Raw genomic sequence first — 27,287 nt, forward strand, 5'->3', positions numbered from 1 at the left:
TCTTGTTTATAGAGATCAACATAATTATTCAGCCACCTCATTGCAAGCATTAGAACTAAATATTGGCACACACCTTGCTGTTTACAAAGTTCAACACCACAAGTATTCCCTACAAAAGAACAGCTTAGAAGATTCCAACAACAGTTGAAGAACGGATGCCAACAATTCAAATCCATTCCTTTATAAATCAGATCCATTCAAGAGGATGATCTGCATGAAGCTCAAATGGCAAACACATATTCCGCAGCTTGATATGTTGTAGTCATTTGCTTGCACTCACTTTGGCTTTTGAATCTCTTTTAATTGTCATGTTTAATTTTATCACTTGATTATAACAGCCAAACAAAAATAAATAATTTCACATATATAGAGAAAACAACCTATTAGTTAAATATGTTCCAATAGTTGAGATAGCATTGGTATATTTAAAGGCAGTTTTTTTATGGTATAGTACTATTAGTTGTGACTTCAAGGTTGTTATTGTCAATCATTATTATTAAAAGTTGTATGAAACATGCTCATTAGATCCAAAAAACAAATCATACGATTACATAACTATAAAACATTACTTAAAGCACAGCTATATGTCTAGCGTTTTTGGGGCATCTTTTATGACACCAACAAAAGAGTGCTAATGTGAATATGAAACCTTTTATTTAAATGGTGAACTTGACAAGTAAGCTGCTATAAAAATTTGAGGCAATCTAAATCACTGCATTTGATTTTGGGAGGCAAAAAGTTAGGGTGTGCAATTACTAGATCTTCTTCCTTACATTATGGTACAAAATTCACCTTGCAATACATTAATATAAATGATATATATATACAAATAACAGAAGCCATAGAAACAGAGGTATTACAATATTCTTTAAAAAAACATGATAATTTATTGCAACAAATATATTAACATTGGTTTTTATTGTCCTTTCTATAACATACAATTGTCCTTAATTCTTAAGGGCTATTTCTATCCAAGGAATAGCCACACAAAAGATTCCTGTTTTTAACAAATAAACTATGTAATATCAGTCACCCTTGAACAAGGGCCCATGATTTAGTTCTATTGTGCATCTACTACATCGATGGATACAGAGACTAAAAATAATATAATAACAGGCTCATGCAGAGTGCAGGACTTGCTTTGTGCACCAACGAGGTCAGTGATAGTGACCCTGGTACTAATGTTAGCCTGAAACTTTAGGAGAAACAAATCCATCAACTGGTCAAAGTCTGAATAGAATGATCAGGTAAAGTACTATACCATTCTAACACGGTCCTAAAGACTTCAACCCAATAAATTAACGACTCTTCAAAATACCCTCGAAAGTGTGAAAATGCATTTTGCATGAGAACATAAAGATCTCTGAGAACGATAGTAACAAAATGCAGCAATGATAATCTGGGACTAACATAAACACTGATCCTGTCACTTCAGAGATTTATCATTTAAAACATCTTGAAATTGACAACTCTTTTCAATTAATGAGAAAAAAACACTTCCATACATTTTAAAATTAACTTTATAGTACTTCTATGTCATACAAAATATCAAGGACAATGTCAGGTATCACAATGGTCAATGCGTTATTAGCAATGAACGAACAATTTTTGGGCACATATCATTACAAGTCTTATTAACATTGTGCGTGCAACATCAAAAAATTTATGTAGGCCACGTTCTCTGATCTAGGAGATAAAATTTCAGTAACTTCCAGAATAACAGATATACTTTAATTCTCCAAGTTATACCTATCAAACAATATCCAAATGTACTTTCCCAAAACAGTCTGAAATGACGGAAGCATGTGAAAAGAAATGCCAAATAATTACATGAAGTCTCATAATTTACACAAATCAAATAAAGTTTCTTGCCTTTTTCCTGACCGCGTGACCATTTTACCAAAGTTCAGAAGTATTCTGAATGTTAGCTATTCAATCCTAAGGCGACAGATTTACAGATACAAGTCCTCTTTTCAATTCATATTTACCATTCAGAAAAATTGTGTGAAAGCTACGCACAATATGCATGGATTTAACTACGAATAAGAGTATAAGGTAAATGACAAAATGCTGAACAAGCAATGCTATTTACAGATAAAAATAAATTGCAAGTGCAATGCCTTTACAGTAATCTGCTAGAATTTTAGGAATCCTGATGTCTTGTTGCTTCCTGGAGGTTCTTTAGTGCTTTGTCATGGCTAACAAAACCCATTAACCAGAACTCGTGGTCATCAATTGTGATTATCTGAATGTATTTCTCTGCAGGGTTCAACCTGTTTGCAGAAGGATTAACAGCCTTAACGTGGCTAAGTGGCACCATCACCTATTCACATAAATGATGTATTAGTTTTTGACAATCTGTGTGCATAAAAGAATTATTTATCAGAGTACACTATGAAATAACAATCACCTTAATACAAGAAAATGATTTGAGACAGATGGAAAGACGCATAGCATAAATAGATTGTAAAAGCAGTATTAATACTTAGGTTTATAGCATAAGGAAAAATCAGACCTTTCACAATTAACACATAAGGAGATTTACCATCTTCACATTTGAAAGATTAATCTTCATGATAGAAAATCATGAGTTACAAAGCTAGCACAAACAACAGAACACATCCATGAAATGCTTGAATACAGGAGCCAGCCCTCAAACAATGGACAAGATTTCCCAATGTTCATGTGACAAGGTAACTCTTTAGAGAAACCTTGGCGGACATTTCAAGTTATATTAACATCCACAAAATGCTTGAATACGTGGACAGGCAATGAAACAACTGAGAGTTAAAGAGTTTCTAATATTCTTTGAGTTCTTCTCACAAAGCTAGGGAAGCATTTCAAGTTCAGACAGAAGGTAATGGCCATTTTCTTTCTCCTCACTTATGCTTTCCTTTATGCGACTTCCTAATCTGCCAATCGAGATTCCTTTCATCATTGGAATTCTCCTCCATACTATTTGTCTTAATGAATTATTTTAGATTGTAATATCCCCTCAATTTTGAATTTGTTCTTCATCTAATATATTTCCTTTTTATAAATAGGTTTAGCACCTAGGCCTATTTTTTGAATTAATGATGTATGTTAAAATCATTATTTATGTCATGTACCGTTTTGATAAAGCTCAAATTTCAGTAAATGGTATAGTTGAAAATGGAAAGGAGGGCATGCAGTTCTGGCATTCTCCGGAAGACAGTTTTCCAAAATTCTGATGACATATGTATATGCAATTTCAAATAAAACAGCAGTAAGCATGCAGTCTGTGTTATAGTTTATGATCTCAAGCATAATATGTTCAAGTTTAGACCACTGACTTTCCAGTTTCCAGTAACTTAAATCTATATCATTCGGATTTTGTACCCAAGAACCATGCCTAACCTTGCCCTCCGTTGTCTAGACTTTAATCCATGACCTGATCTGCTCGGTTGTCAATGAACTAAGTTAAACCAATGATTTCTTATTACTTGGCTTCCCTCACCTTGGTGTCACCTATGTCATTCAACCTGCTGCACTCTTCTAAATCTCAGGCTGATTACGCTTTTGCATAAGGATTCATTTCTTGCATATCTATGAAAACTTATTCCAGTATCACTAAAACAATTTGTTGAGTTTGCCACCCAAACGTTCAAGTTCAATCCTGTGTCACATGCTAATCATTAGGATTTTGCCCAATTTCCCTATCAAAATTAATATTTCTTGGTATTCAGGATTAGAATCCATTGCCAAGTTGGAAATTTCCAAGTGCCATGTCTTTAAAATGATATATCAAAAAACACTGATGCTAGTCAATTTATATAAGGTGTTACATGTCCCATTATTGTGGTTTTCCCCGGATCCTTCAATATAGTTTGAATATCTAACTTCACTTTTATTGGGACATCTTTGAGCAGTAAAGAATTGTACAACATACTCTTAATAATTTTCAGGCCCGGGGGGCTTCTTCAATATTTAAATCATCCAAGGGGTTGAGTTCAATTGGTTTAAACATTGAGCTATACTTGTGGAGACCCAAGTTCAAATCCCCAACAAGACATCTAATGTGGAATTATAAGTTGTGACTCTTTAGTCTTTCATTGTTGACCTCTAGTGTGAATGTAATGTCTGTGGATTCTAAATTGACTCTTGGTATTCCATTGTTGCCTTCTAGTATGGATGTCTAAGTTGTTCTCTAATGTTAATGCTCGAAAGGAGCTAAGCATTGATCTCATTAGTGCTCATAGGGAGCTATCTATTAGTATCATTAATGCTTGTAAGGAGCTATGTATTAGTCTCATTTGTAACCAGTTGCTCACATGGGGGCCATATTTGTAAACTTCTTCAATTAAAAAAAGTGATTTTTAAATCCAAGAAAAAGACAGTAAAGATATTAAAGAACTTGTGGTGTGATTGTTGTTATCAGTTATGACCAATAAGGAATCTTGTCTATTGCATTTAGGAAGAAAGGGTCCATTCAGTTTCTCGCGGCTGACAGAAGAAGTTTCTTTGAGATAGGCATATGTTGCCATCAAGCATGAGTGAAGCAGCTTGTTATCCAAAAATCCCAGGTATTCCCAGAGCACTTGAGAAAATTTCAGTCTGTGACTCTGATATATTTATTTCTAGGAGAACTGCATAATAATGATCCAGTTTTGAACAGACAGATAGAGGAAATTGATCCAAGGGTGACGGATGTACCTGCTACAAGTTGGATGGATGGTTGAGTTTTAGGAATTAACTTCCTGAAGCAAGTGTGGAGGTGACAGGTATACCTTCCCAGGATTTAAACTAGAAGTTTGTTAGCCTGCCAAATATGTTCATTTCAACCATGTTTCGAAAAGATCCTGAGAAGAAAGGTATGTCAAGAAACAGTTAACAATAAGTGTTTGATCAATACTATTGTTTTGAGGCAATTTTGAGACGGTGCTGAAAGACATCTAATTATAATAAATTATTTTCCAGCTTAATGTTTGGAGCTTGTCTGACAGGGATGTTAGAGCGCACAGACCAAATGCCAACAATATTCAATAATATTATTATAAGTGAACATTACTTTAAGCTAGTATGATCATAATATGAAACACCAGCTAAACACTAGGTTGTGGTGAAATTAGTATTTAATGTTAGTGCTGGTTATTGGTGGTTAAACTAATATAACAATAGGGACAGTGTATACAACAGCTACACACATACATTGAAAGAGTTGTATGAAGCCAATCATAGTCTACCTAATTTGTCTCACTCTATTGTGTATACTTGTGCATTGCTTATGGTCGTGTATTTCTGATGTTGAAAAGCACTGACCAGCTAGGACAGAACCCTAGGAAACTTCAACCGATATGCCAAGGCAGTCTATCACTGAGCTATAGGTTCTATGTTTCATTAAGTGTGGATTGACCTTTTTCACACCCACCTTAAGCCCCAAAACAGCTTGTGTTCACCTAGCTTTCTCTCTACATCATGCTGACAAGCATGCACCAGCTAGGGATCAAGTATAGGACCTCCATCAACATGCAGGGGAGTTCTACCGCAGAGTGCTTTACCATTCTATCAAGGAGTTAAAAAGTTTTGTTTTCCCCTAGAGCATAAGATTGACCTTCCAATGAGATCATAAAACAAGCTCCTGGTTTCCCTATAACTCCAGCACAATGACTCAGAACGAATAGCTACCACAAAAAATGCATCACGTATAGCCAGCTGTTAGATAACCAACAGCAGGTTCATCCAAGATAAGAGATGTATGGACTTTCCCTCCTTTCAATAAGATAAGGTTAATGCCCATGCATGTACAACTTCTGGTAATCAGATCCATATTCTTCTATAGCCAGTTACATTTTCTGAAGTGTTTTATCAGTTTGCTCTGTTCAAGAAGTGAACTGGTAAAATATCTTCCATTCTATTAACTGAAGAAAAAATACAATATATAGAAGTTACAAAAGTACTATAGATATTTAATTATGTCACCTACTTCTATCTACCAAATACTGTAGACATTAATTACAGTATTGACCATTAACATTATAAAGAATTATTATTCTAACACCCTCCCTTAATGGTCAATCGATCAAAAACACCAAGTTGCCCCTTGGATTTTACAAACTTATCCGGGCTTAGAAACTTGGTGAGAATATCCGCAGTCTGATCCGCTGTCGGAACATACTACAACTGAACTGATCCGTCTTCTACCAGCTTGCGGATTTAATGGCAATGAAGCTCGACATGCTTGGTACGTTCATGGAAGACTGGATTTTTGGCCAGTTTGAGAAACCCTTGATTATCAATATACAAGGGAGAAAGACCTGCTTGTGGCATCTGCATGTCGGAAAGCATCCTTCGGAGCCAAACTGCCTCACATGCGGCCTTGACTATTCCCCGATATTCAGCTTTGGTCGAGGAAAGACCCACAGCCTGTTGCTTCTTGCTGCTCCAAGTGACGGCACCAATACCCAAACTGAATACATGCCCAGAAGTGAATTTTTTGTCATCCACTGATCCTGCCCAATCTGAGTCAGTATAACCAATCAGATTTGGATCGTTGCACCTGCCATACAGAATGCCATAGTCTGAAGTGCCTTTCGCATATCGCAGCACTCGCTTCGCTGCAATCCAATGATCAGCTTTTGGGGCTGTCATGAAGCAAGAGATGTAGCTGACAACAAAACAGATGTCAGGTCTAGTGGCAGTGAGGTAGATGAGGCTGCCTACTAGTTGCCTAAATTTGGTTTCATCTACTGCAGGTGAATCAAACTTGGCTGATAACTTCAGCCCTTTCTCCATATGTGTGGAAGCAAGTTTACAATCTTGCATTCGAAACTTGTCAAGCAAACTGCGGGCATACTTGGACTGTGAAATAAAGATACTGTCATCAATCCGCCACACTTCGACACCTAAGCAATAATGGAGAAGCCCCAAATCTGTCATGTTAAAAGGTTGGCACAAGTCCTGTTTGATGGTTGTAATCAAATGTGCGGAATTGCCAGTAATGATCAAGTCATCCACGTAGACAACAAAAAAAAGGATATCATCGCGGAGAGTTTGACATACAGATTAGTGTCAAAGGGACTGCACTGAAAACCATGTTCAACCAAATACTGATCAATCTTGAAGTTCCAAGCCCGAGGGGCTTGCTTCAGGCCATAGCAAACATGATGTTCCTTACCAGGAACCTTGAAGCCAAGAGGTTGAGTCATATAAACTTTTTCTTGCAACTCACCGTTGAGATATGCACTTTTAACATCCATCTGGTAAAGTTTCCATCAAACTGAGCTGCAATGGCGAGAAGAAGAGGAATAGTGCTCATCTTGGCAGTAGGAGCAAAAGTCTCCTCATAGTCAATGCCCTCCCGCTGTGTAAAACCCCAAGCCACCAATCTGGCCTTGTACTTATCCAAAGTACCATCTGCATGATATTTGACTTTATAAACCCATTTATAGCTGATAGGTTTCTTCCCAAGAGGCAAATCAAAAAGAATCCACGTGTTATTCTTCAGAAGACTATGGTAATCTGTCTCCATAGCCTTTTCCCACTCAGGAATGCCTTTAGCCTCGGAATATGTCTAGGGCTCATGGATGTTGTGGATGTTGGCCATAAGTGCAAAGTTGACTGTATTATGTTGCTTTCTCTTGTGGCGAACCAATCTATCCTCAAGAAGCTCATCATCATGAAGATCTCCTATTGTCTTGGCCCACCATTTAGGCCTGAGGGTAGAAGTACCAACATCTGGCATTGGATGAACAACATCCACTGGAGTTTCCGGAACAAAGTCATCTGGATGCAAATCTTGTGACAAATTAGGTGGTGCTGGATCGATAGATTCCTCATCTTCAGAGTCAAAAATGCTCTGAAGCCCTCCCATCATGGGAACCAAGAGGAAGACGAACACCAACATTAGGAGTCTGCACAGACTGAGTCGCAGGACTAGGAGTAGAAAAAGGCATGAATGGACCAGTAGTTTCATCAACCACAACATCACGACTAAAAATGAGACGATCTGTCTCCACATCAATCAACCTGTAGGCCTTGTGGTTATCGTTGTAACCAATAAACATAAGTGTTTGGCTCTTTGAATCCAACTTAGCACGCTTGGCGTCTAGAATCCATACATGAGCGATAGAACCAAAGACTTTCAAATGGCTCACTTTAGGCTTGCGTCCTGACCAGGTTTCTTCAGGAGTCATCTTCTTGATAGCATGTGTAGGTGACCGATTAAGAAGGTAGACTAGTGTTTCTAAGGAACATTGCAATGCTCTATCATAGAACGAGCCATTTCAGTAATGGTGCGATTCCTACCTTCAACAACACCATTCTGCTGAGGGGTGTATGGTGTGGTGAGTTGGTGTTTAATGTCATGTGTAGCACAATATGTAGAGAAGTCATTGGAACAAAACTCCCCCCCATTATCTGACCTTAGAGTGACAATCTGAGAACCGGATTCTTTCTCAACTAAAGCCTTAAACTACTGAAATGTACTGAACACATTTGATTTATTTTTCAAAAAATACACCCACATTTTACAACTGAAATCATCAACAAATAACAAGTACTTGTAACCAATAACAGATGGAGCGTTCATTGGCCCACATACATTAGCGTGAACCAATTGAAGGACCTTGGAGGCTCGTCAAGAATCACCATCCGAGAATGGTGTCCGATGCTGCTTCCCAGCTTGACAAGCTCCACAAACTCCATGGTTTTGAGGTTGGATCTCAGGTAGACCAACAACCAAACCCTCCCGAGATAATTGAGAGAGAGAGTGCACGTTTAAGTGCCCATAATGTTGATGCCGAAGTGTTTTGATGGATGTACTCCTAGCAACCAAAGCGTGCTCTTACGAATCGCCGGAATTAGCAAGTCTATACAAACCATGATCCTCAAGTCCCATAGCCATTGTAGTATGAGTCTCCCTATCAACAATGCTATGGATGAACTGAAGACAACATCTAATTGAGCAGAACGCCTCATGATCTGACTGACGGAGAGGCGATTATGTTCCATGCCTAGAACATAGTAGACATCAAGAAAAATTAAATGTCTACCTCCTGAGTGAATCTAGACAGTGCCCTTACCAACAACTGTGTACTCTTCTCCTCCTTCGAAGATTACTAAATCCGAGAAAGGTTCAAATTTCGTGAACCAATTTCAATGATGAGTAAAATATCGCGAAGCTCCTGAATCAACCATAAAAGCATAGAAAGCAGATTCTTTCTGCTCAGAGCGTTCGGCGACATTTGCTTTTTGTTGAGACCCTCCCTGCTTCTTTTGTTCAGAAGCCAATCGAATTCGACACTCGGCCTTCATGTGACCAAACTTATGACAATAATTACACTAAACGTTCTTCTTCTTCTTGCTGTCTTGAGAAGAACCAGAGCCTTTCGGCTGAGAAAATTAAACCTTCCCTTTGTTCTTAGCAAAAGATTTGGCAGAGAATGCTTGCTCGGTGGAGGTGGAACTGGTACTGCTTCCAAAACTGTTGGCGCCACTGATCTTGCTATAAAAGCTTGTTACAAAGATCGGAAAACTTCAAATTGACGTCAATGGAAGTGATATTGAGCATTTCGATGAAATCTCATAAGATTTGGGCAAACTCTTCAGTGTGATGATGACAATGTCCTCTTCCTTCATGGTACGACCAATCGCCTCAAGTTGGTCACGGATATCCTTGGTCTAGGTCAAGTGATCCTGCAGAGGTGTCCTTTCGTCCATCATAATCAAAAAGAGCATGTTCTTCAGAAAGAATGCTCTGCTCTTGTCGAAGGTTTCAAGGAGACTCTTCAAATGGTCCCATATCTCCTTCATTGTTTTGTCGGACGATACCTGAGGTAGTTGTTCATCGGTGACGGAAAGCTTAATCAGCATGACAACATCGCGGTTGCACTCATCCCATTAGTCTTGATCTTTTTCGGCAGTGGTTGGACATTGAGACGTGCCCAGAACAACTGCATCAAGACATTGGTACTCAAAGATCGTAAGCATGCGCTGCTTCCAGGTGTTGTAGTTGCGGCCATTGAATTTTTCGCTGCTTTCGAGCATTATATTTGTCAGAGATATCATCACGTACCCCGAGGTCAAACTGGTGAAGGCATGAATTCCAAGAGATGAAAAAACAACAAATGAAAACAAGTTCTGCAAGTCAGATTCTGAGGCAAAAACTGAAACCCTAGCACGGTTTTCGAGGTAAAATTTCCAACTGACTCGGAAAAATCCAACAAAGACCTAGAAGAGCTCTTGAAAAATCCACAAGGAATTTGTAATCAGAATAATTTTTCGACTGAAGGGTCAAATCTGTGGGTTCAAAAACCAAGGCACGGAAAACCAAGCTTGCAAAACTCGGCGAGCCATTAAAAAACTCACGAGTAATCGCGATCCATAATGCCGCGCAAGTTAATCGCGGAAATACTCGGCGCGATTTTTTCATATAGTCGCCGCGATTTTTTTGGCAAATACTCGCCGTTAATCGCCAAAACCCGCCCGAAACGCGGCACAAAATGCGAGAAAAACGCAACTTAAGTCGCAGGCAAAAGAAAAACCTAAGTCTTTATTCCATTTCGCGGCTCGCGCGGCTCCGGAAGGCAAAAAACTTCACGCGATTTCCAATAGGGTTTGCATTTGCACGTGCGACCAGGTTTTTACTTGTTTATTCGTGATCTTTTTGTATTGTTTTATTTCGAATTCATAGTCATTTTAAATTTTAATCGAATGACTGTGTAATACACAGTCATTTGAAATGACTGTGTATTACACAGTCAAAATGACTGTGCATTGTTTGCATTTGCACGCGCGACCAGGTATCTTTTTGTATTGTTTTATTTCGAATTCACAGTCATTTTAAATTTGAATCGAATGACTGTGTCACTGTGTAATACACAGTCATTTGAAATACACAGTCTTAGTCATTTCAAATGACTGTGTATTACACAATCATCATTAGATTCATTACACAGTCACAGTCATTTGAAAATGACTATGTATTACACAGTCACAGTCATTTCAAATGACTGTGTAATACACAATCATTAGTAATTACAGTCATTTCAAATGACTGTGTATTACACAGTCATCAGTCATTTGAAAATGACAGTGTATTACACAGTCACAGTCATTTCAAATGACTGTGTAATACACAGTCATTTCAAATTTTCAAATGACTGTGTATTACATAGTCATCATTACACAGTCACAGTCATTTCAATTTTCAAATGACTGTGTATTTCAAATTTTCAAATGACTGTGTATTACACAGTCATCATTACACAGTCACAGTCATTTCAAAATTCAAATGACTGTGTATTACACAGTCATCATTACACAGTCACAGTCATTTCAATTTTCAAATGACTGTGTAATACACAGTCATTTCAAATTTTCAAATGACTGTGTATTACACAGTCATCATTACACAGTCACAGTCATTTCAAATGACTATGTAATACACATTCATTTGAAATGACTGTGTAATACACAGTCATTACAGTCATTTCAAATGAGAAATGACTGTGTATTACACAGTCATTACAGTCATTTCAAAATTTCAAATGATTGATGACTGTGTAATACACAGTCATTTTCAAATGACTGATGACTGTGTAATACACGGTCATTTGAAATGACTGTGTAATACATAGTCATTTTCAAATGACTGATGACTGTGTAATACATTAATCATTAATGTACATTGTAATTAATGACTGTGTATTACACAGTCAATTGTGAAATACTCATAGTCATTTGAAATGATTGTCAACTGTGTAATGTCAATGTGTATTAAAGTATTTCATTTAAATTTAAATTTGAAGTTAAAAACTTAAAAAAATACACAACCAATTAAAAATTTTAATTTTAGATAGTCATCTATTAATAGATGACTGTAAATAAAATACAGTTATACAGTCATTGTAATTTTTGGATGTTCGTGATTTTTTTTGGTAACAATGTTATTTATCTCTAAATGTTGCCTCTCTTTTGCTAGGTTCTTTTCCACATCTTTTTGAAAGAAAATGGATTCAGCTTCTACAGTTAAAGTTGGTGGCAAAAAGAGAGACCCTTGTTGGAAACATGGGAGACCAGGTCCAAAACGAGGAGATGTTTTTTGCAACCATTGCAAAAAAATTGTAAAAGGTGGCATTAATAGGTTCAAATATCACCTTGCAAAAATTCAATGCCGAGATACCACAAGCTGTACAGAATGTACTGAAGAGGCTACGAGAGATGCAATAGCAACGCTTGAAGCATATGATCAAAGGAAGGCAACAAAAAAGAGAACAGCAGAGGCAATGGCAGCCCCAAGGGCAGATTTGAGTTCCATGGGGTCACATACAGATGTGGGGACATCTGGTTCTTCCCTTGGGCCACGGATACGAGCAAAGGGAACTTTGGACAGCAACATGGAAAACTTCTTTATTCCACGTAACACTCCTGGTGCACAACCTGGATTGCTTGGCACTGCATGGAATAAAGAGGCTCACCAACAAGCCAAGGTGGCGTGTGCTAGATTTTTTATCTACAACGATGTTCCGTTCAATGCTATTTCTAGTCCATCTTGGGACCAATTGGTCACCGCGTTGACTGTGGCAGGTAAGGGGTTCAAATCCCCAAGCCGTTACGAGGTAAGTGGACCGTTATTGCAGGATGAGGTCCAAAACACTCATGCATTAGTGGAAGAGCAAAGGACTATTTGGGAAAAGAATGGCTGCACCATTCTTTCTGATGGATGGACAGATGGTAGGAATAGGACACTCATCAACTTTCTAGTTGCTTCAAGAGGACAGTTAGTATTTTTAAAATCAATTGATGCCTCCAATGAAGTGAAGAATGCGGAGACCTTGTGCAACATGTTGGATGAAGTGGTGATGGATGTGGGAGTGCAGAATGTCATCCAAGTTGTGACTGATAATGCAGCTGCATATGTGGCAGCCGACAAACTTCTAATGGCTAGACATCCGACATTATTTTGGAGCCCTTGTGCTGCCCATTGTCTTGACTTGCTCCTTGAGGACACAGGGAAACTAAGTTGGGTAAAGAAAGTGGTTGAAGATGGAAGGAATATCACCAAATACATCTACAATCACACATGGGTCCTGAATCTTATGAGAGAGCACACTGAAGGTAAGGATCTTGTGCGGTCGGGGGTCACACGCTTTGCTACCAATTTCCTCACCTTGCAGAGCATACTTGCTACATTGCCCAACCTGAAGCGGATGTTCGTGAGTGAAAGATGGTTGGGGAGTCCTTATGCTACAAAGCCTGAAGCAAAGAAGGTTGTGATTGCCATTTTTGATACTAATTTTGCCAAGATAGTGGAGGAGATCATCAATGTAAGTTTTGAAACTTTAATTGATGATTTATTATTTAATTTTCTAATATTTCAATCTGCTGATTTTGTTAGATTTTTTATATCTAGGTGTCGGAACCGTTGGTGAGGGTGCTACGAATAGTGGATGGGGATCATAACTCCATGGGGTATCTATATGAGGCCATGGATAAGGCCAAAGAGGCGATTCAACACTTGTATGGGTCAAACAAGACCAAGTATGAACCCATATGGCGCATAATTGATCGGAGGTGGAACCATCAACTCCACCAACATATTCATGCTGCTGCCTACTTCTTGAATCCCAAGTTTTTTTACTTTCCGAGTTTCAGAGCAGATGCAGAGGTTAGAATTGGCCTTGACACATGCATTCGGAGATTAGTTGATGATGAGATCCTTCGAGACCTGATACTTGATGAGTTGCAGAGTTATAAGAAGGCCTTAGGGGAATTGTTTTCTTCACCTGATTGCAAACGTAGGAGAGCCACCTTACGACCAGGTAAAAAAAAACATATGTTTAATTTTTACCATTTATTTCTCTCTTTAAGATTATTGAAATCTTTACAAGTTATAAATCACATTTTGTATCCTTGCAGATTTGTGGTGGGAAGATTATGGTGCCACAACGCCTAATCTTCAAAAACTTGCCATCCGCATATTATCACAGCCTTGTAGTGCTTCTGGTTGTGAGCGCAACTGGAGTGTTTTTAAGAACATCCACACAAAAAAGCGCAATAGGTTGACTCAACAACGCTTGAATGATCTTGTCTATGTGCGGTACAACATTCGATTACATGAGAAGAAGGTGCTAGGGCAAGATTCACATGAAGCACTTGACTTGAATGACATTGATCCATATGCAACAGAATGGGTTGCTTCTCTTGATGATGTTGATAATGATTTGGATCCATTCCTTACTAATGAGCAGCTGAGTGAGTTGGAGAGGGCAAGAGAGGAATGGGATGCAGAAGTGGCAGCACGTGAGGAGGAGCAGGAGGTTGATCATGCAGCAGAGGCACCTGTTAGTGTTGAGGATGTTGCCACTACTTCAGCACCACCCACCCAGCGGCCACAATCTGTTTTGAGCTTTAGTTGTAGACGCAATTTATGATTTCTTATTTTCATTGATACCAAACTTTGAACTTGATATGTAATCAGAATTTCAGAGGTTCTTGTTTTGTGGTCTATGACTCTATAACTCTATGAGACTGTCACTATGATACGTTGATATGTATTGAACTCTTATTCATATGTTGCACTTGGTTTTTGGTTTATGCTATGATACTTGCATTTGTTGCTATGTATTACCAAAAAAATTTCATTTATATATCATGGAAATCATATATGTTATACAAATTTGGTGTAAATGTGTGTTTTTGAATTATATATAAAAAAAAAATGTATTTTCAAATGTTCGATAAAGTTGCCGAGTTTTGCCGAGTTTTTCGCCGAGTTTTGGCGAGTCCCGAGTTTTTAAAATTTTTTGGCCTTGCCGAGTTATTGCAAAATCCGAGTTTTTCAAGCTTGCGGAAAACGATGCACCCAGAAAAATCCGAAGCCAACCCAGATCAAATCTCGAAAAACCCATAACGATTCTGCAACTGAAAAAAATTCGAATTGAAATGAAGGGTGAAACCCTAGGCGGCAAAAAATCTACCGTCACCCACAAAACCCTAGCAGACCCACGAAATCCGCTAAAAACGCAAAAAAACGCAGAACCGAAAAAATCGTGAAACCCTTACAGGTCGCGAAAAAGAGACGGGCACCGTGAAAATCGCAACGTCTTTCTTTTTTTGTGTGTGTTTTGTTTTTTGTTTTTGTTTTCAGGTCGCAAAGGGCAAAAAACGTGAAGCAACACAAATCGCGAAATAAAAATTCACATCGTCGACAAACACCCAGAACGCGGAAATATTTTGCCGCGCGATTTTATAGTTAAAATCACGCCGTAAAAATGTGCTGCCATAGGAAAAATACCAAAAGTCGCGCGCCAAAAAAAATCACAGAAAACGCGAGCAGAGAAACCCCTTTCACAGGCCCGCGATTTTTCTTGAACAGAAAACCCTCGTTTTTTTTCTTAAACAAATCCGCGGTTTTTAGGGTTAGGGATAGACCCAAGAGCCAGGCACAGAAAACCCTTGACGGGTTTTAGGAAAATTTTGAAAAAAAATTGATGGCCACAGAATTTTCGAAAAAAATTCCTCACATATGTCTCTGATACCATGTTCAGGAAGTGAACTGGTAAAATATCTTCCATTCTATTAACTGAAGAAAAAATACAATATATAGAAGTTACAAAAGTACTGTAGATATTTAAATATGTCACCTACTTCTATCTACCTGATACTGTAGACATTAATTACAGTATTGACCATTAACATTATAAGGAATTATTATTCTAACATGCTCAAGAAATCCTTGGGCTTCTATATCATATACAAGTGTGAGAAAGGACCACCATGGTGCCAATAGTATAATTAGCAGCTTTCTGCAGCCATAATATTTACTAGTTTCCAAAAACAGCAACTTGGAAGCAATAAGTTAATTTTATAAGTCATGTCCTCTTATTCTTACCAAGATATATGATCATCAAAAGATGAAATGGAAACTGTAAAGAGGTTAACACAGAATCATAAAGTTCTAAACAATGGATTGAAATTAATACTGGACATATATAATTGCTGACAATTTTCTAGAAAGCAGAGAGTTAAAAGCTTGATAATACTGAATGTAATGAAGTGCTGACAATGCATCTTTAGTAATTTGTTTCTACAAGGCCGTGTATGATGTTAAGAGTATGGTTATTACAATCAGCAGACAATCTATATTGCCACATAACTTTCCCCGTTCCATATACTAATGTTTTTGTCTTTGACTATGTTCTTGAATATTTAAATAGGGCAAGTACCAAAAAGAAAAAGCTCATCAAACCTACATTTCATAGTTATTCATCATTGATCTTATAATGGTTAGATGCCCTGCTCATCTTTACTATCCTGTTTTGCTAGCTCGATAGATATTTACAACTTCACTCCATTAATGTATTACAATTTCCAGCTGCACCCAGTTTTACCATCCTATTTAAACTACTATATGAGATTATCTACTGCAGAATGGTACCTTATAATAACTCCATTCTGTCTGACCAGGATAACGACTGTATGCAAGAGGACTGTCACTGCAAAAAGCAAGCTTCACAGTAGACAAATATAGTGTTCCTATAACAGGCCCTGTAGTTGTTGACAAATAGCATGCATATGACTTCCGAAGTTGTTCTCCTGGGATAGTCTCAAATGTCTGTCGATAGATCTTTTCATACCCACCTTCAGTTAGAACTCTGGTTCCTTGCGATATTCTTCCCATGGCTGTGTCCGTAAGACTGGGACCAGTTCTCACTGTTCAGAAGAGACAAAACAAAGTGCAATCAGGTCATTACAACAATGGGAGGAATAGAAATAATTCATAATAGCAAGGCTACCTGGACAGATAGGGGTACCAGGATGGCTACACTAGTCAAATCAATGCATATCGTTTATAAATGTAAGCACCAGAAAATGTGGGTATGGGGACACAGATAGGGTCCTTGTCTCCATACCGCTTTCCTGGTAACTTCATATAGTAGAAAACATATCCTAAATTTCACAAACTGAGATATTAATATAAAAATCTTCAAATTTGTTTTGAAAAGAAAATGTTTTATTCATATAAAGAATATACAAAGAGTTCAGTTACAAAGAGCAGAGATAATTGAAACATCCAGCACCGAACCACTGTTGTGGCATTTAAAGGGGCATTGAGAACAGTAGGGAACCAAAACATTCCTCAAGAGAAACAGGTGGTGCAGCAAAGAGCAGAGATAATTGAAAGATTCAACACTGAATAGCTGTTGTGGCATTTAAATGGGCATTGAGAACAGTAGGGGACCAAAAAATTCCTCAAAACAATCAGGCAATGCAGAGCAGAGCAGCTGCAAAACAGCAGTTCCAAATCAGCAAAGAGCAGCTTCAAAACAGCAGAGAACCAATTCCAATACAGAGCCAAAATACCAGAGGGAGAGAACAGCAAGAGCCAAAACTTGATGCCAAAAGAGGCCATTACATGTTAGGAAAATGCCAAATTTGCCACATTCCAGGATCCAGACTCACGCCAACATCAGCCATCTCAACAGCCTCTTTGTTGTGAATTCTGTAAAAATTCTGGAAGTCGATTTGAGAAAACTGCTTTGTAAGGATCTTGATAACCTTAACCACATATGAATTACTGATTGACTTATAATGACTATATTTAACATCATCTAGATTAAGCTTCAAGTCTTCAGAGGTCTTCAGTGAATCACATCACATTTCTTTAGCCATAGACAGCCCCAAATACGGCACTTTAGCCTCAGCATAGCTGTTTAATAAATTTCACACAGACTTTTCCATTGTGAAATAGAACTCCCCCACCACCAGCAGAACTTAGGTTCCTTTTCAAAGCCCCATGAAAGAAAAGGGAGAAACCAATGCAGAACAGAGGAGTGAGTTCAGATTTGAAAATTTTCTTAGCATAAACTTAACAAGCAGCCTCATTTAAGAGGGCAACAATGTTTGTGACGGTAGAACGCAGAGGAGAGAAGTGGTTCCTAAAAATTACATCATTTCTGGCTTTCCAGACTCCCCAGAACAGATATATGGGCATGAGTTGCTTCACCTTTAATGGCCATGAAGAAGGGGCCAAACTGTGAATTAGATAGAACCTGCCAGTGGCTTCCTAATAGGAAGTGGGCTCAGAGACACCAAGGAAAGCATTAGAAAGTATTAAGCTCCAGACATCTTTGACATAGGGGCAATGCACAAAGAGGTTAACAGTTGATTCTTAAACAGAAGCCAAAGAATGAACATCTACTTGGGCCCTCAAATTTTATTCTCCAGATATTGTCCCAAGTTAACAGTTGATTCTCAAACAGAAGCCAAAGAATGAAGTTGATTTTAAGAACATCCACTTCCTGTGAGATATAGCTCCATCTAGGCATAAGAGGTGAGGAATCACAGATCAATTTATAGCCTTTATTAACTAAGTAATAAGCCTGTAATACTCCCTCTAATGAGCTTATCTCCAAACAAAGGATCAAGAGGAATTCTTCCCTCCATAGAAGCAGTAGAAGCAGCAAAGAGGTTCCAATTTATGTTCAAATCTTGGGGAATTTTGGGATCATGAAAAGTCGATTTTCAGAGGGGCTGAAAAGTTAAGCAGCTAAAAAAGAAAAATAAAAAAATTTCGATCTCAACGAAGCCCTGAGTCTGTCCAAAATAGTGGATTTGAAATTGCCCATAATTTTGTCCTACAAAATTCTGATTTCCCCTATTTCAAACTTTCTTTTTTTTGAATTAAGTATTGATAATAAAGTATGGATGTTTTCCAAAAAGGCTTGCTTATATGAAAGGGTATTATGATGGCATATATATTAGTAGAATTCTTTACATTCCATACTACACAAGGTTACTTCTTGCTGAAAATAGTTACTTTAGTTGGATTTGATCTAGTTTGTGCAGAACTTAATGAATGAATATGTAAGTCCTGATGCAAGATATATAAGACAACAGCATTCAAGAAACGTTATTTACAAACCCATTATGTAACTCACATGTTGATTTTTATCAATTGCATTATGAAACCAGAGTATTTGATAGCTTGTCAAGCTGTGACCAAAACATCTGAAATATGTGCAACTGTAAGTACATGATTAAGATGCTAAGAAATCTGAAATGAATAGGACAAAACAAATTGCTATAAATTCCAAATAGGCAGAAGTATGTCCAAGATTTTAACTGAAACATCAAAGTGAAAAAGGCAGCATGGCACGTAAATAACTATGTCCATGAACATCAGCATGCCACCATCTAAGCAATCTGTCTTTTTCTAAAAAGAAGATTTATAATTCCTCCCAAATTAATTTTTATTGTAAATTTAGCAAACAAACTATATAGAGAAAACATATACAAAGAATACGGAAAGAACTAGATAGCAAATAGTTGTTTAAAATTGTCCTAAATGTTATCAATCTCTATGGAACTCAAGGCCCCTTTGAAATAGCAACTATGGCCCCACTATTTTTGGCTTATTTCCATATTTTTTGCAATTTCATAAGAGTGACTGGGTTCCAGAGGGAATGGATAAAGAGATCTAAACTGTGACCTTTAAGAGATGGAAAATGGAGAATCTCCAGATCACTCACAATAGTCACAATGAGAAATTTGGAACATGGCAATTGTCAGGCAAATTAATGAACAGCCATACAGGCTCAGAGGAGGCATGGATGATCTGAAGCAACAAGCCAGTCAAAAATCTGAACAAAGACTCATGCTTGTAACAGTTTTTCTATTGTTGGCTTAACTTCTGACGTCTATAAGTATAGGCTAGACTGACGCTTGTTCTAATAGTTTATCATTTTGTTGATTTTCAGTTCTGTATTTGGAACAGAATAACAGTACTTTTGTTATGCATGGTTATAATATCACTTTTCTCAGTAAGACATTAAGTCACTTCCTATAGCTTTTATCCCTTTACCTATGAACTTGACGGCCAGATATTATAATACTTGCTTTGCACAGCAAGGAAACATACAAATTAAAATTACAGTACATGTTATGTTACAAAGAACATTAATTTGAATTCTGCTTTGCAATTTTTTTATCCACTCTATTATCAGTAAATCTGGGCCATCATTTAATCAAATGACACTCTCAGAAGTTTCTCAGATGGATATTTGACAGCAATTCAATGTAATCTCCTTTTCAGTTTATTAATGTGATTTGCTTACTAAATCAGACAAACTGCTAGAAGTGGCCTTGGACATAAGAAAGCCAACATACTGAAATTTGCAAAAGATGGAATCTGGTTCAACTACCCTTACAAAGCACCTTACATAAAAGTTGAAACAAGATTTACCAGAGAGACTTACAATGATGCCAAATGTTGCCAGCAAAATTCTCCACATTCTTCAATTTGTCGTCAAACACCTTGCTCCATTTGTTGAAAACGTTCTGAATCATGTCCATGGGACCTACACATAAAAAATAAAGCCTCATTGCATCAGCAAAAGTCAGGTACTAAGTAAAAATCAAGATTCCCAGTCAATCTTAATGTTCAAATGTAGGCCTTCTAAAACTCATCATAGACAGGGACGGCAACTGCCAATGACTGCATCCAGGACAACAAAGGGTGGAGGAAGGATTCAATGAACTAATTTATTTTAAAAAATTAGAAAGATGAACTAGTTTATTAAAAAAAAATTAGAAACTTGCAAATGAAGCTATTTCTGTGAATATAAAATGTTGGAAAAGGCGTGTATGCGTCCATGACAGACACAAATTTGTATAGGTTTATGCTATGGTATTCAGATGGACCTGTCCAATATTTGGTCAGAAACCCCAATGTATTGGCTAACCCAAACCAGTCTGGACCAAACCTCAGGCTCCTTAAGGAAGAACCAAAAAATGAAAAAAATAAAGATGTTAAAATGTTTTAGTGCTGATGACGAAAAAAACTAATAGGATCACACCTCAACATTTCATTTTGCAGATCTTATGTCTACTGAAGGTTTCTACCATTCCAAAAAATGTGTTATATCCTGAAATATTGTCTTGTCATAATTAAATTGATTTTGTGTTTATGTGATTATCTTAGTGAATGGTGTAGAATTTATACTTTCCTTATCTTCTGAATTTTCTTAAAAATACTGTAACTTAATGCATTTTATTTTGAAGAGTAAGTCCTATGTAATTTAAACCGATCAAAAAAAAAGGTCATAGATGTAATTTAAATCAGCTAAAAATATATTACATCAACAACTACTGACATACTGGTCATATGGATTTGCTGAAAAAATCAACAAATACATGCACAGAAAAAATTCCAAACATATTTTTTGGCTTAAATTGCTTAAAGGATTACTCGATAACGAATGGTTTTAGTGGGACCAGGCTGACATGTGTGAAAGAAATTTTCAATTTTCCTTCTTGGTTAATCTCAATTTTGATGGAGCTGCGAAAGGAATTCCAGGATTATCAGAGGGCATAAGGATCTTTAGAAATGATGATGGACAACCTCTGTTATTGTTTTTAATCCGCTTGGAATTGAATACAAATAGTAAGGCAGAAGCAATGACTTTCTTAGAAAACATAGAACTGTACACGGAAAATACAGGACTGAAATTTTAGGTCGAAAGGGACTCAATGCCAAATAAACAATATCATTCAGAAAAAAAAAAAAAAAAGTTTCAAAATCTCATACCAACATATCAGGAGGACAGGAATTATGGCAGCAGATCATGTGACCAATTAAGAGATTGAACAATTAGGAAAGATAGTTTATACTCATCACTTCCTTCCATCACATTTAAGTTATCATCAAAGGACTCCCCCAAAGAAGAAAAGTTTTATCTTCATTAAAAGCTGTAAAAGTTCAGAATCTAAATCAGGAAAGACTTCTGCAGATAAAAAGTGGCCTTTGTGTGCACCCAATAGTGTCTTTTCATGATTAAAAAGAAGAAAAGGTGTGATAGACAAATGATTGAGGGCACTAGCTTTTAGTTTTGTTTAACATTCTTGGATTCGAATAAGGGACATTTCCCTACATGCAGAAATGCAGATACTTAAATTTATTTATTTTTAAATTCGCGTCATACTTATATTTTTCCAGGTTAGTTAGCAAACACTGACAGGTAGTTGACATCTCGGCATGTAGTTTTTTCCTCTCCATAGCTTTAGCGAAAAAGAGAAAAAGAAAAGCCCAAATAACTGAATAAGAAGTTACACACATATGAAAACACTGCATTTTCCTTCTGTTGGAAAAAAGTAATTCACAGAAGAAATCCTATAATACTTACTCTTTCCATTCGATCCAGGGGCTGCTGTTGTTGCTACATAAGGATTGCTCTGTGAAGGCGTTGTCTGGTGATAAGTAACAGTGCCTGTGACGGCATGAGGAGGTCCTGAATATTGCATATATTGTTGCTGTTGTGTTGTAGTACTACTCCCGATCTGTACTGCAGACGGAGTTGCTTCTTGCGCAACCCAGTTGGCTGCCTGCTGATTTACAGGATGTATGCCTGGATTTGCAGGGGTTCCCATCACCCATGTACCCCATCTACCCTCTTCATATCCCGATGATGCAGAAGAGGTGTTCGTTTGCGTATACTTGCTCATTTTGTGTATTATTTGAGGGGACTATGTCTCAGCAAACAGTTTGGATCGTTGAAATCTAGTGTGGTTCCCGGATTCAGTTCGATACCTGATAAATGTAGAGATCAAACTGGCAGAAAACAGAAAGTGAGTATTCGATTCTTCCACTGTGGAGAACAAAACAAGAAATAAAAGGAAAAAGGTAGAATAATTGGGAACGGTGGCAGAATAGGATACTTCTCTTTTACTAGAGTATTCGTCATGTTTCGATATTGCAATTTTTTTCAGGTACGTAGTTATGAATTGAATTGAATTGAATTGAAAATTCATGACTAGTGTTTGTGAAGCAATAATGAAAAAGGAAACTGGATTAGGTGGTACAGGCTGACATCACAAAAAGAAGATTTTGACAAGAAGAAACAACCCACCCCAGACAGTTTTTATTACTAGGAGATTGATGAGAAACATAAATAATATTTTTTAACATTATATGAAAAAGTGTATAAAAGAATAGATCTAGTATCATTATTATATAATATAAATTTGTATATAATCTTGTTAAATTTTCATGTTTGTTTTAAGAAATTATTAATAGAAAAAACAAAAAATATTTAAATTTCAATTTTAGGAGTCCACGGAGAGAAGTATAATCTTGGCTTTACTAACATTTAGATGTGATGATTTAGATTTAAATTTGGGATAAATTAGTTTTTTAATTCACATAAATTTAATTACATTTAGTTATTTATAATCAATTCTAAAAATATTCTTTTCAATAGAATAAATTAATGTAAAATTAGATAGCCTTGAAACATTAGATTTAATAAGTTACTAAGATCCAAAGTAGCTAACCATTTAGATTATGATAGGAATGTCAATGAAGACAAATCAAACAGTCAAGAGACATTAATTGTATAATAGAATAATCATAATTATATAATTATTAAATAAGCACTTAATAATTTATCTATTATTAATATTTAATTATTGTAAATAATATTAATATGTAATATATATCATAAAGAATAATATATTTAGTTATAGTACAAAATCAAAACGATGTGCTTGATTTAAAGAGTAGTGTGACATTATATAAAGTATAAGGATTTCAAACATATTAGACTGTATAAAGGAATTAATTAAAACTTGGCGTCGAGTACTTGCCTTCATAGTATTGTAATTTAAAAATATTTGTTGTAATTCTTAATTATAATTTTGCATTATTGTTATTTTAAAAATATATTATTTTATGTTTTTGTAATATTAACTATAACTCTCACTTCAATAAAATAATATTAATAATTATAATATAACATAAACATTATAATGAAAATATGCATTTTTCTTAAGAATATAATCCTAATTTAATTAAAAGAATTATATAATTATAATTATAAAATTGGCCATATTTCTAATCTTCTCATATTTCTTCATATGTAATATTTTTATATGTATTTTAATATCTATATGTGCTATTGTGTTTTGCCCAAAAATAACAATAATAAAATTGGCTCATTAATGGGCCTTTTTATGGGCTAATTCATCTTCGTTTAAGATACAAGAGGTTGAATGGACTAGACCAGATGCAGGATGGATTAGAGTTAATATTGATGGGGCTTTGAAGAAAAACTTGTCGGGGTCATCTAGAGTAGGTTGTGTGGTCAGAGACGAGCAAGATAATCTACTAGCAATAGGGGTGGAAAAACTCAAGGATGGGACCAATAATGAAGTTGAAGTCAGTGCAGCATTAATGGCAATTATTTTGGAAAGCAAGTTGTCGATGGATCTAATCTACATTGGAGGGCGACAACTAAGGGAGATGCACCACATTGAAAATTTGATAAAAGTATTAAAATTTTAAGAGTCAAATTAGATCAGTTTTCAACTTTTAAAACAACTCATGTCAAGAAGGATGGAAATCAGGTGGCGAATACCTTATCGAAATGGGCAAAGTGAAGCTAATGATGAATTGTGGTGGCTAGATTTATGAAATTTGCAATTTGAGGCATGAGAGATACGGTTGAGAGATTGAAGTGATGTGATTTAATGGTAGGAGCAAGCTAAGTGTTTATGGTGTTAGTTAGTGTGTGCGAAGTAAGAATGTGTGAAGAAAGGAGTTTTAATTATATTTTCATCTACATTTTTTAGTTCTATTTGGGTGTGGAAGTGTTTTCTTCAAGAGCGCTAGAAATTAGAAATTGCATAGAGGTGGGAGATAGAGTGCCTATACTCTCTTCAAAGTTGCTTTGTTATAGCTTGGGTTGCTTTGACAATAGGAAAAATGGAGACCACTTTCAATCTCAGATCAAGGAAAAGACAAATCTCCTTCATGGGGGAGATCGTTGACTTATGATTAAAGAATTATTTCAAATATGAGGACCCTATATTTATTCAAATCATAAGAATGCTTTTAGGAGATGATTTTATGAAGACAGAGCAAAAATATTACTCTAATGTGGATATCACATCCATGGTGCTCACCTGGTGTTTGGAGCTAAGAGCGAAGGAGGAAGATTGGTGGGTGATTGACTCTTATGTGAAAATGGATTGGTGTTTGGGGTTTAGAGCATTCATAGCTATGACAAGACTAGACGAAGGCTTTTTAGCTCAAGGAGGTAGGTGGGTGCAAGTTGCAAGTTTTACACCTCCTCTTTAGTCATTTATGATATGGAGCTTTGAAGATAACAAAGATGACAGACGAACTAAGGCAACAATTGGTTTTAGGTTCATCAAATAGTATATTCAAGAGAGGGAGAAGGTGATATAAGCCAAAGAAGAAGGAGGACCAAAGTACAAGGGTAAGAAGACCAAATTTTCAAAGGAATATTATTGGGTTTCGAAGCCAAATAAGGCTTGAATTTCTAGTTGATCAGGTTTTTAGTCTAAAAATTTTTGGACTTCATAGCAAATTGTAATGTTTATATTCTACTATAAGACTGTCTTAGTTCTAAGTTAGCAGTTGATATTAGCAAGGTGGTACTTGTCTGATAGATAGTAGTTTAGTATGGTAAATGGGTAAAATTGAAGGTTTTGATGGTGAGCTGGAATTGGATTTGAAGATATATGCTAATTTTTTTTGTATTAAATATAAGGAGTAAAGCAGTACATAATTGTCATACAAAAAGAATATTCGTGAGCCAGGGCACCCTGGCTATAAGAGTAATATAGAAAATAGATGCACTAGACAAGACAAAATAGATGAGAGTACGAGATTTTCCCTAGACTATGAGTACAAAAGCATCCCTATACAAAGAGAGACTATACATATCAAGTCTATAGTCTTATACAAATAGAGACTATACAAAAAGCAAGTTTGTGCATTACAAGCCGACACATCAGGATCTATCAAAAAAGTAATCATGAGGGGTTTATCCAAGAAATCCAACCCAAAGGGCCCTCCATCCATATCATTGTCTAGCCCTCCTGGAAGATCAGCGGGATAGCAACAAAGGTTTGTTGTCTTCTGAAGTCATAGGCCTCCCTAACTATGGTGTCCAGTACCAAGGAGAATGAAGTACTTTCCTTGATATGCCTTGACCATGCGAATCTGTATGACAGTTTCAAGATTTATATTCTAACAGATCCTTTGTCTAGGAGTTTGTCAATTTTTTCTTCTGAGATCTTGATGTACAATTAAACCTACGAAGCAACATTATAGTATATGAGTCTCCTGAGAGGCTCAGTAAGCTCCCTTCCTCTACTCTGAAACTTATCCTCATTGTAACTTTTCCAAATAGTCCATAAAATTTCACAAGTAAGAATAGACCAAAAAAGATTAATATATTTTCTCATTCCTTTAAAGAAACCATGAATAACATCAATATGAGAAATGCCAGACTGAAAATAAATGCCAAACATGCTCCATATTTCTCTAGAAAAGATGCAATTAAAAAATATATGAGAAATATTCTTAGGAATTCTACATAGAAAGATAATAGAAGAGTTGTTTTGCAGATCTTTGATAGAAAGCTTTTGTAAGATCAATAACCATTTGAAACATTTTAGCTTAGGTAAAATAGGAGAGTGCCAATGGAAAAGAAATACCTTCTGTCAATCCTCCTTAGTGTACTGCAAGCTCCAAACAGTGTTAAGATGCACAAAAATACCATCATCAAAAAGTAAAGACTTATAAATCAATTTAGTGCTAGCCCTAGGCAAAGGAGGCCCATTCATCCATGTGTAGGAGGAGGACCTATCCTCCCTCACTACACATGGAATGGATAGGTCCAACCTATCACGTGCGGCTTTAATCATGGAATAAGTCCTCCCATTGGACTAGGGATATGATATCTGAGTTGCAGAATGTCCCACGGGATAAGAGTGCCATCACATCAAATATCATTTAATGTATTAATACCTTTGTGTGCCCAACCCTTAGCTGAGCATCCTTGGATGTCATTATGCAATAAGTTCCACCAAATAATTTTTCTCCAGCAATCGTATTGTTATTGTCAACCAGCACATTGTTAGCAATCAAATGCCTAGTATATTCCCAGGCTTTCCAAATAGTTTTGAAAACAAGGGATCCTGTTGGGGATACAGGGAATCTGCCAGCAATTAAGTCAACAAAGGGGATTCATTTCCATCCTTTGGCTTGTTTAGGAGTAGCAAGACTAATATTATTTCTCACAAGGATTTTCTAGGGCTCATCTCCTTCTAGAGCATGGAATATCCATTTAGCTACAAGTGAGATACCCTAAAGAAGAAGGTCCTTAAGTCCTAGCCAGCCCATGCACTTGTCCAAACAACACCAACTCCATTTGACAGAGTGCCACTTGAAACTTCTTGTTGCCTTTACCATCAAACCATAAGAATCTTCTAATACTCTTTTGAATATCATTAATCTG

The 27,287-nt window shown here is 36.6% G+C and overlaps 2 protein-coding genes across 3 annotated transcripts; one reads left to right on the forward strand and one right to left on the reverse strand.

Annotated features, from left to right (window-relative positions):
- Nucleotides 1-1,806: 1,806 nt before the first annotated feature.
- LOC131032900 (GEM-like protein 1) lies at nt 1,807-22,800 on the reverse strand. Of its 2 annotated transcripts, XM_059219590.1 has the most exons (5): nt 22,678-22,800; nt 22,146-22,570; nt 20,220-20,321; nt 16,400-16,674; nt 1,807-2,323 (listed from the first exon to the last, which is right to left on the reverse strand). In XM_059219590.1, the coding sequence occupies exons 2-5, from the start codon at nt 22,462-22,464 to the stop codon at nt 2,144-2,146; spliced, it is 876 nt and encodes a 291-aa protein (XP_059075573.1). In that variant the 5' UTR covers nt 22,465-22,570; nt 22,678-22,800; the 3' UTR covers nt 1,807-2,143. The 2 variants fall into 2 exon arrangements, with proteins under 2 accessions (XP_059075573.1, XP_057819983.1); XM_057964000.2 differs by having other exon boundaries at nt 22,146-22,703.
- Nucleotides 12,810-13,920, forward strand: LOC131875407 (uncharacterized). Its single transcript, XM_059219589.1, has 2 exons — nt 12,810-13,286; nt 13,373-13,920. Exons 1-2 carry the CDS (start codon nt 12,822-12,824, stop codon nt 13,913-13,915), a joined length of 1,008 nt encoding a protein of 335 aa, XP_059075572.1. The 5' UTR covers nt 12,810-12,821; the 3' UTR covers nt 13,916-13,920.
- Nucleotides 22,801-27,287: the final 4,487 nt, after the last annotated feature.

Source organism: Cryptomeria japonica, chromosome 4 (genome assembly GCF_030272615.1).
Source record: "Cryptomeria japonica chromosome 4, Sugi_1.0, whole genome shotgun sequence".
NCBI lineage: Eukaryota > Viridiplantae > Streptophyta > Pinopsida > Cupressales > Cupressaceae > Cryptomeria > Cryptomeria japonica.

Excerpts from the sequence above, each read along its gene's own strand:
- LOC131032900 (XM_059219590.1), bottom strand. The coding sequence starts at position 22,464 with ATGAGCAAGTATACGCAAACGAACACCTCTTCTGCATCATCGGGATAT. Across the intron at positions 20,322-22,145 it reads CCCTGGATCGAATGGAAAGA|GTCCCATGGACATGATTCAG; the intron begins GTAAGTATTATA and ends TTTTATGTGTAG. Across the intron at positions 16,675-20,219 it reads TGGCAACATTTGGCATCATT|TGAGAACTGGTCCCAGTCTT; the intron begins GTAAGTCTCTCT and ends TCTTCTGAACAG.
- LOC131875407 (XM_059219589.1), top strand. The coding sequence starts at position 12,822 with ATGGATGTGGGAGTGCAGAATGTCATCCAAGTTGTGACTGATAATGCA. Across the intron at positions 13,287-13,372 it reads TAGTGGAGGAGATCATCAAT|GTGTCGGAACCGTTGGTGAG; the intron begins GTAAGTTTTGAA and ends TTTTATATCTAG.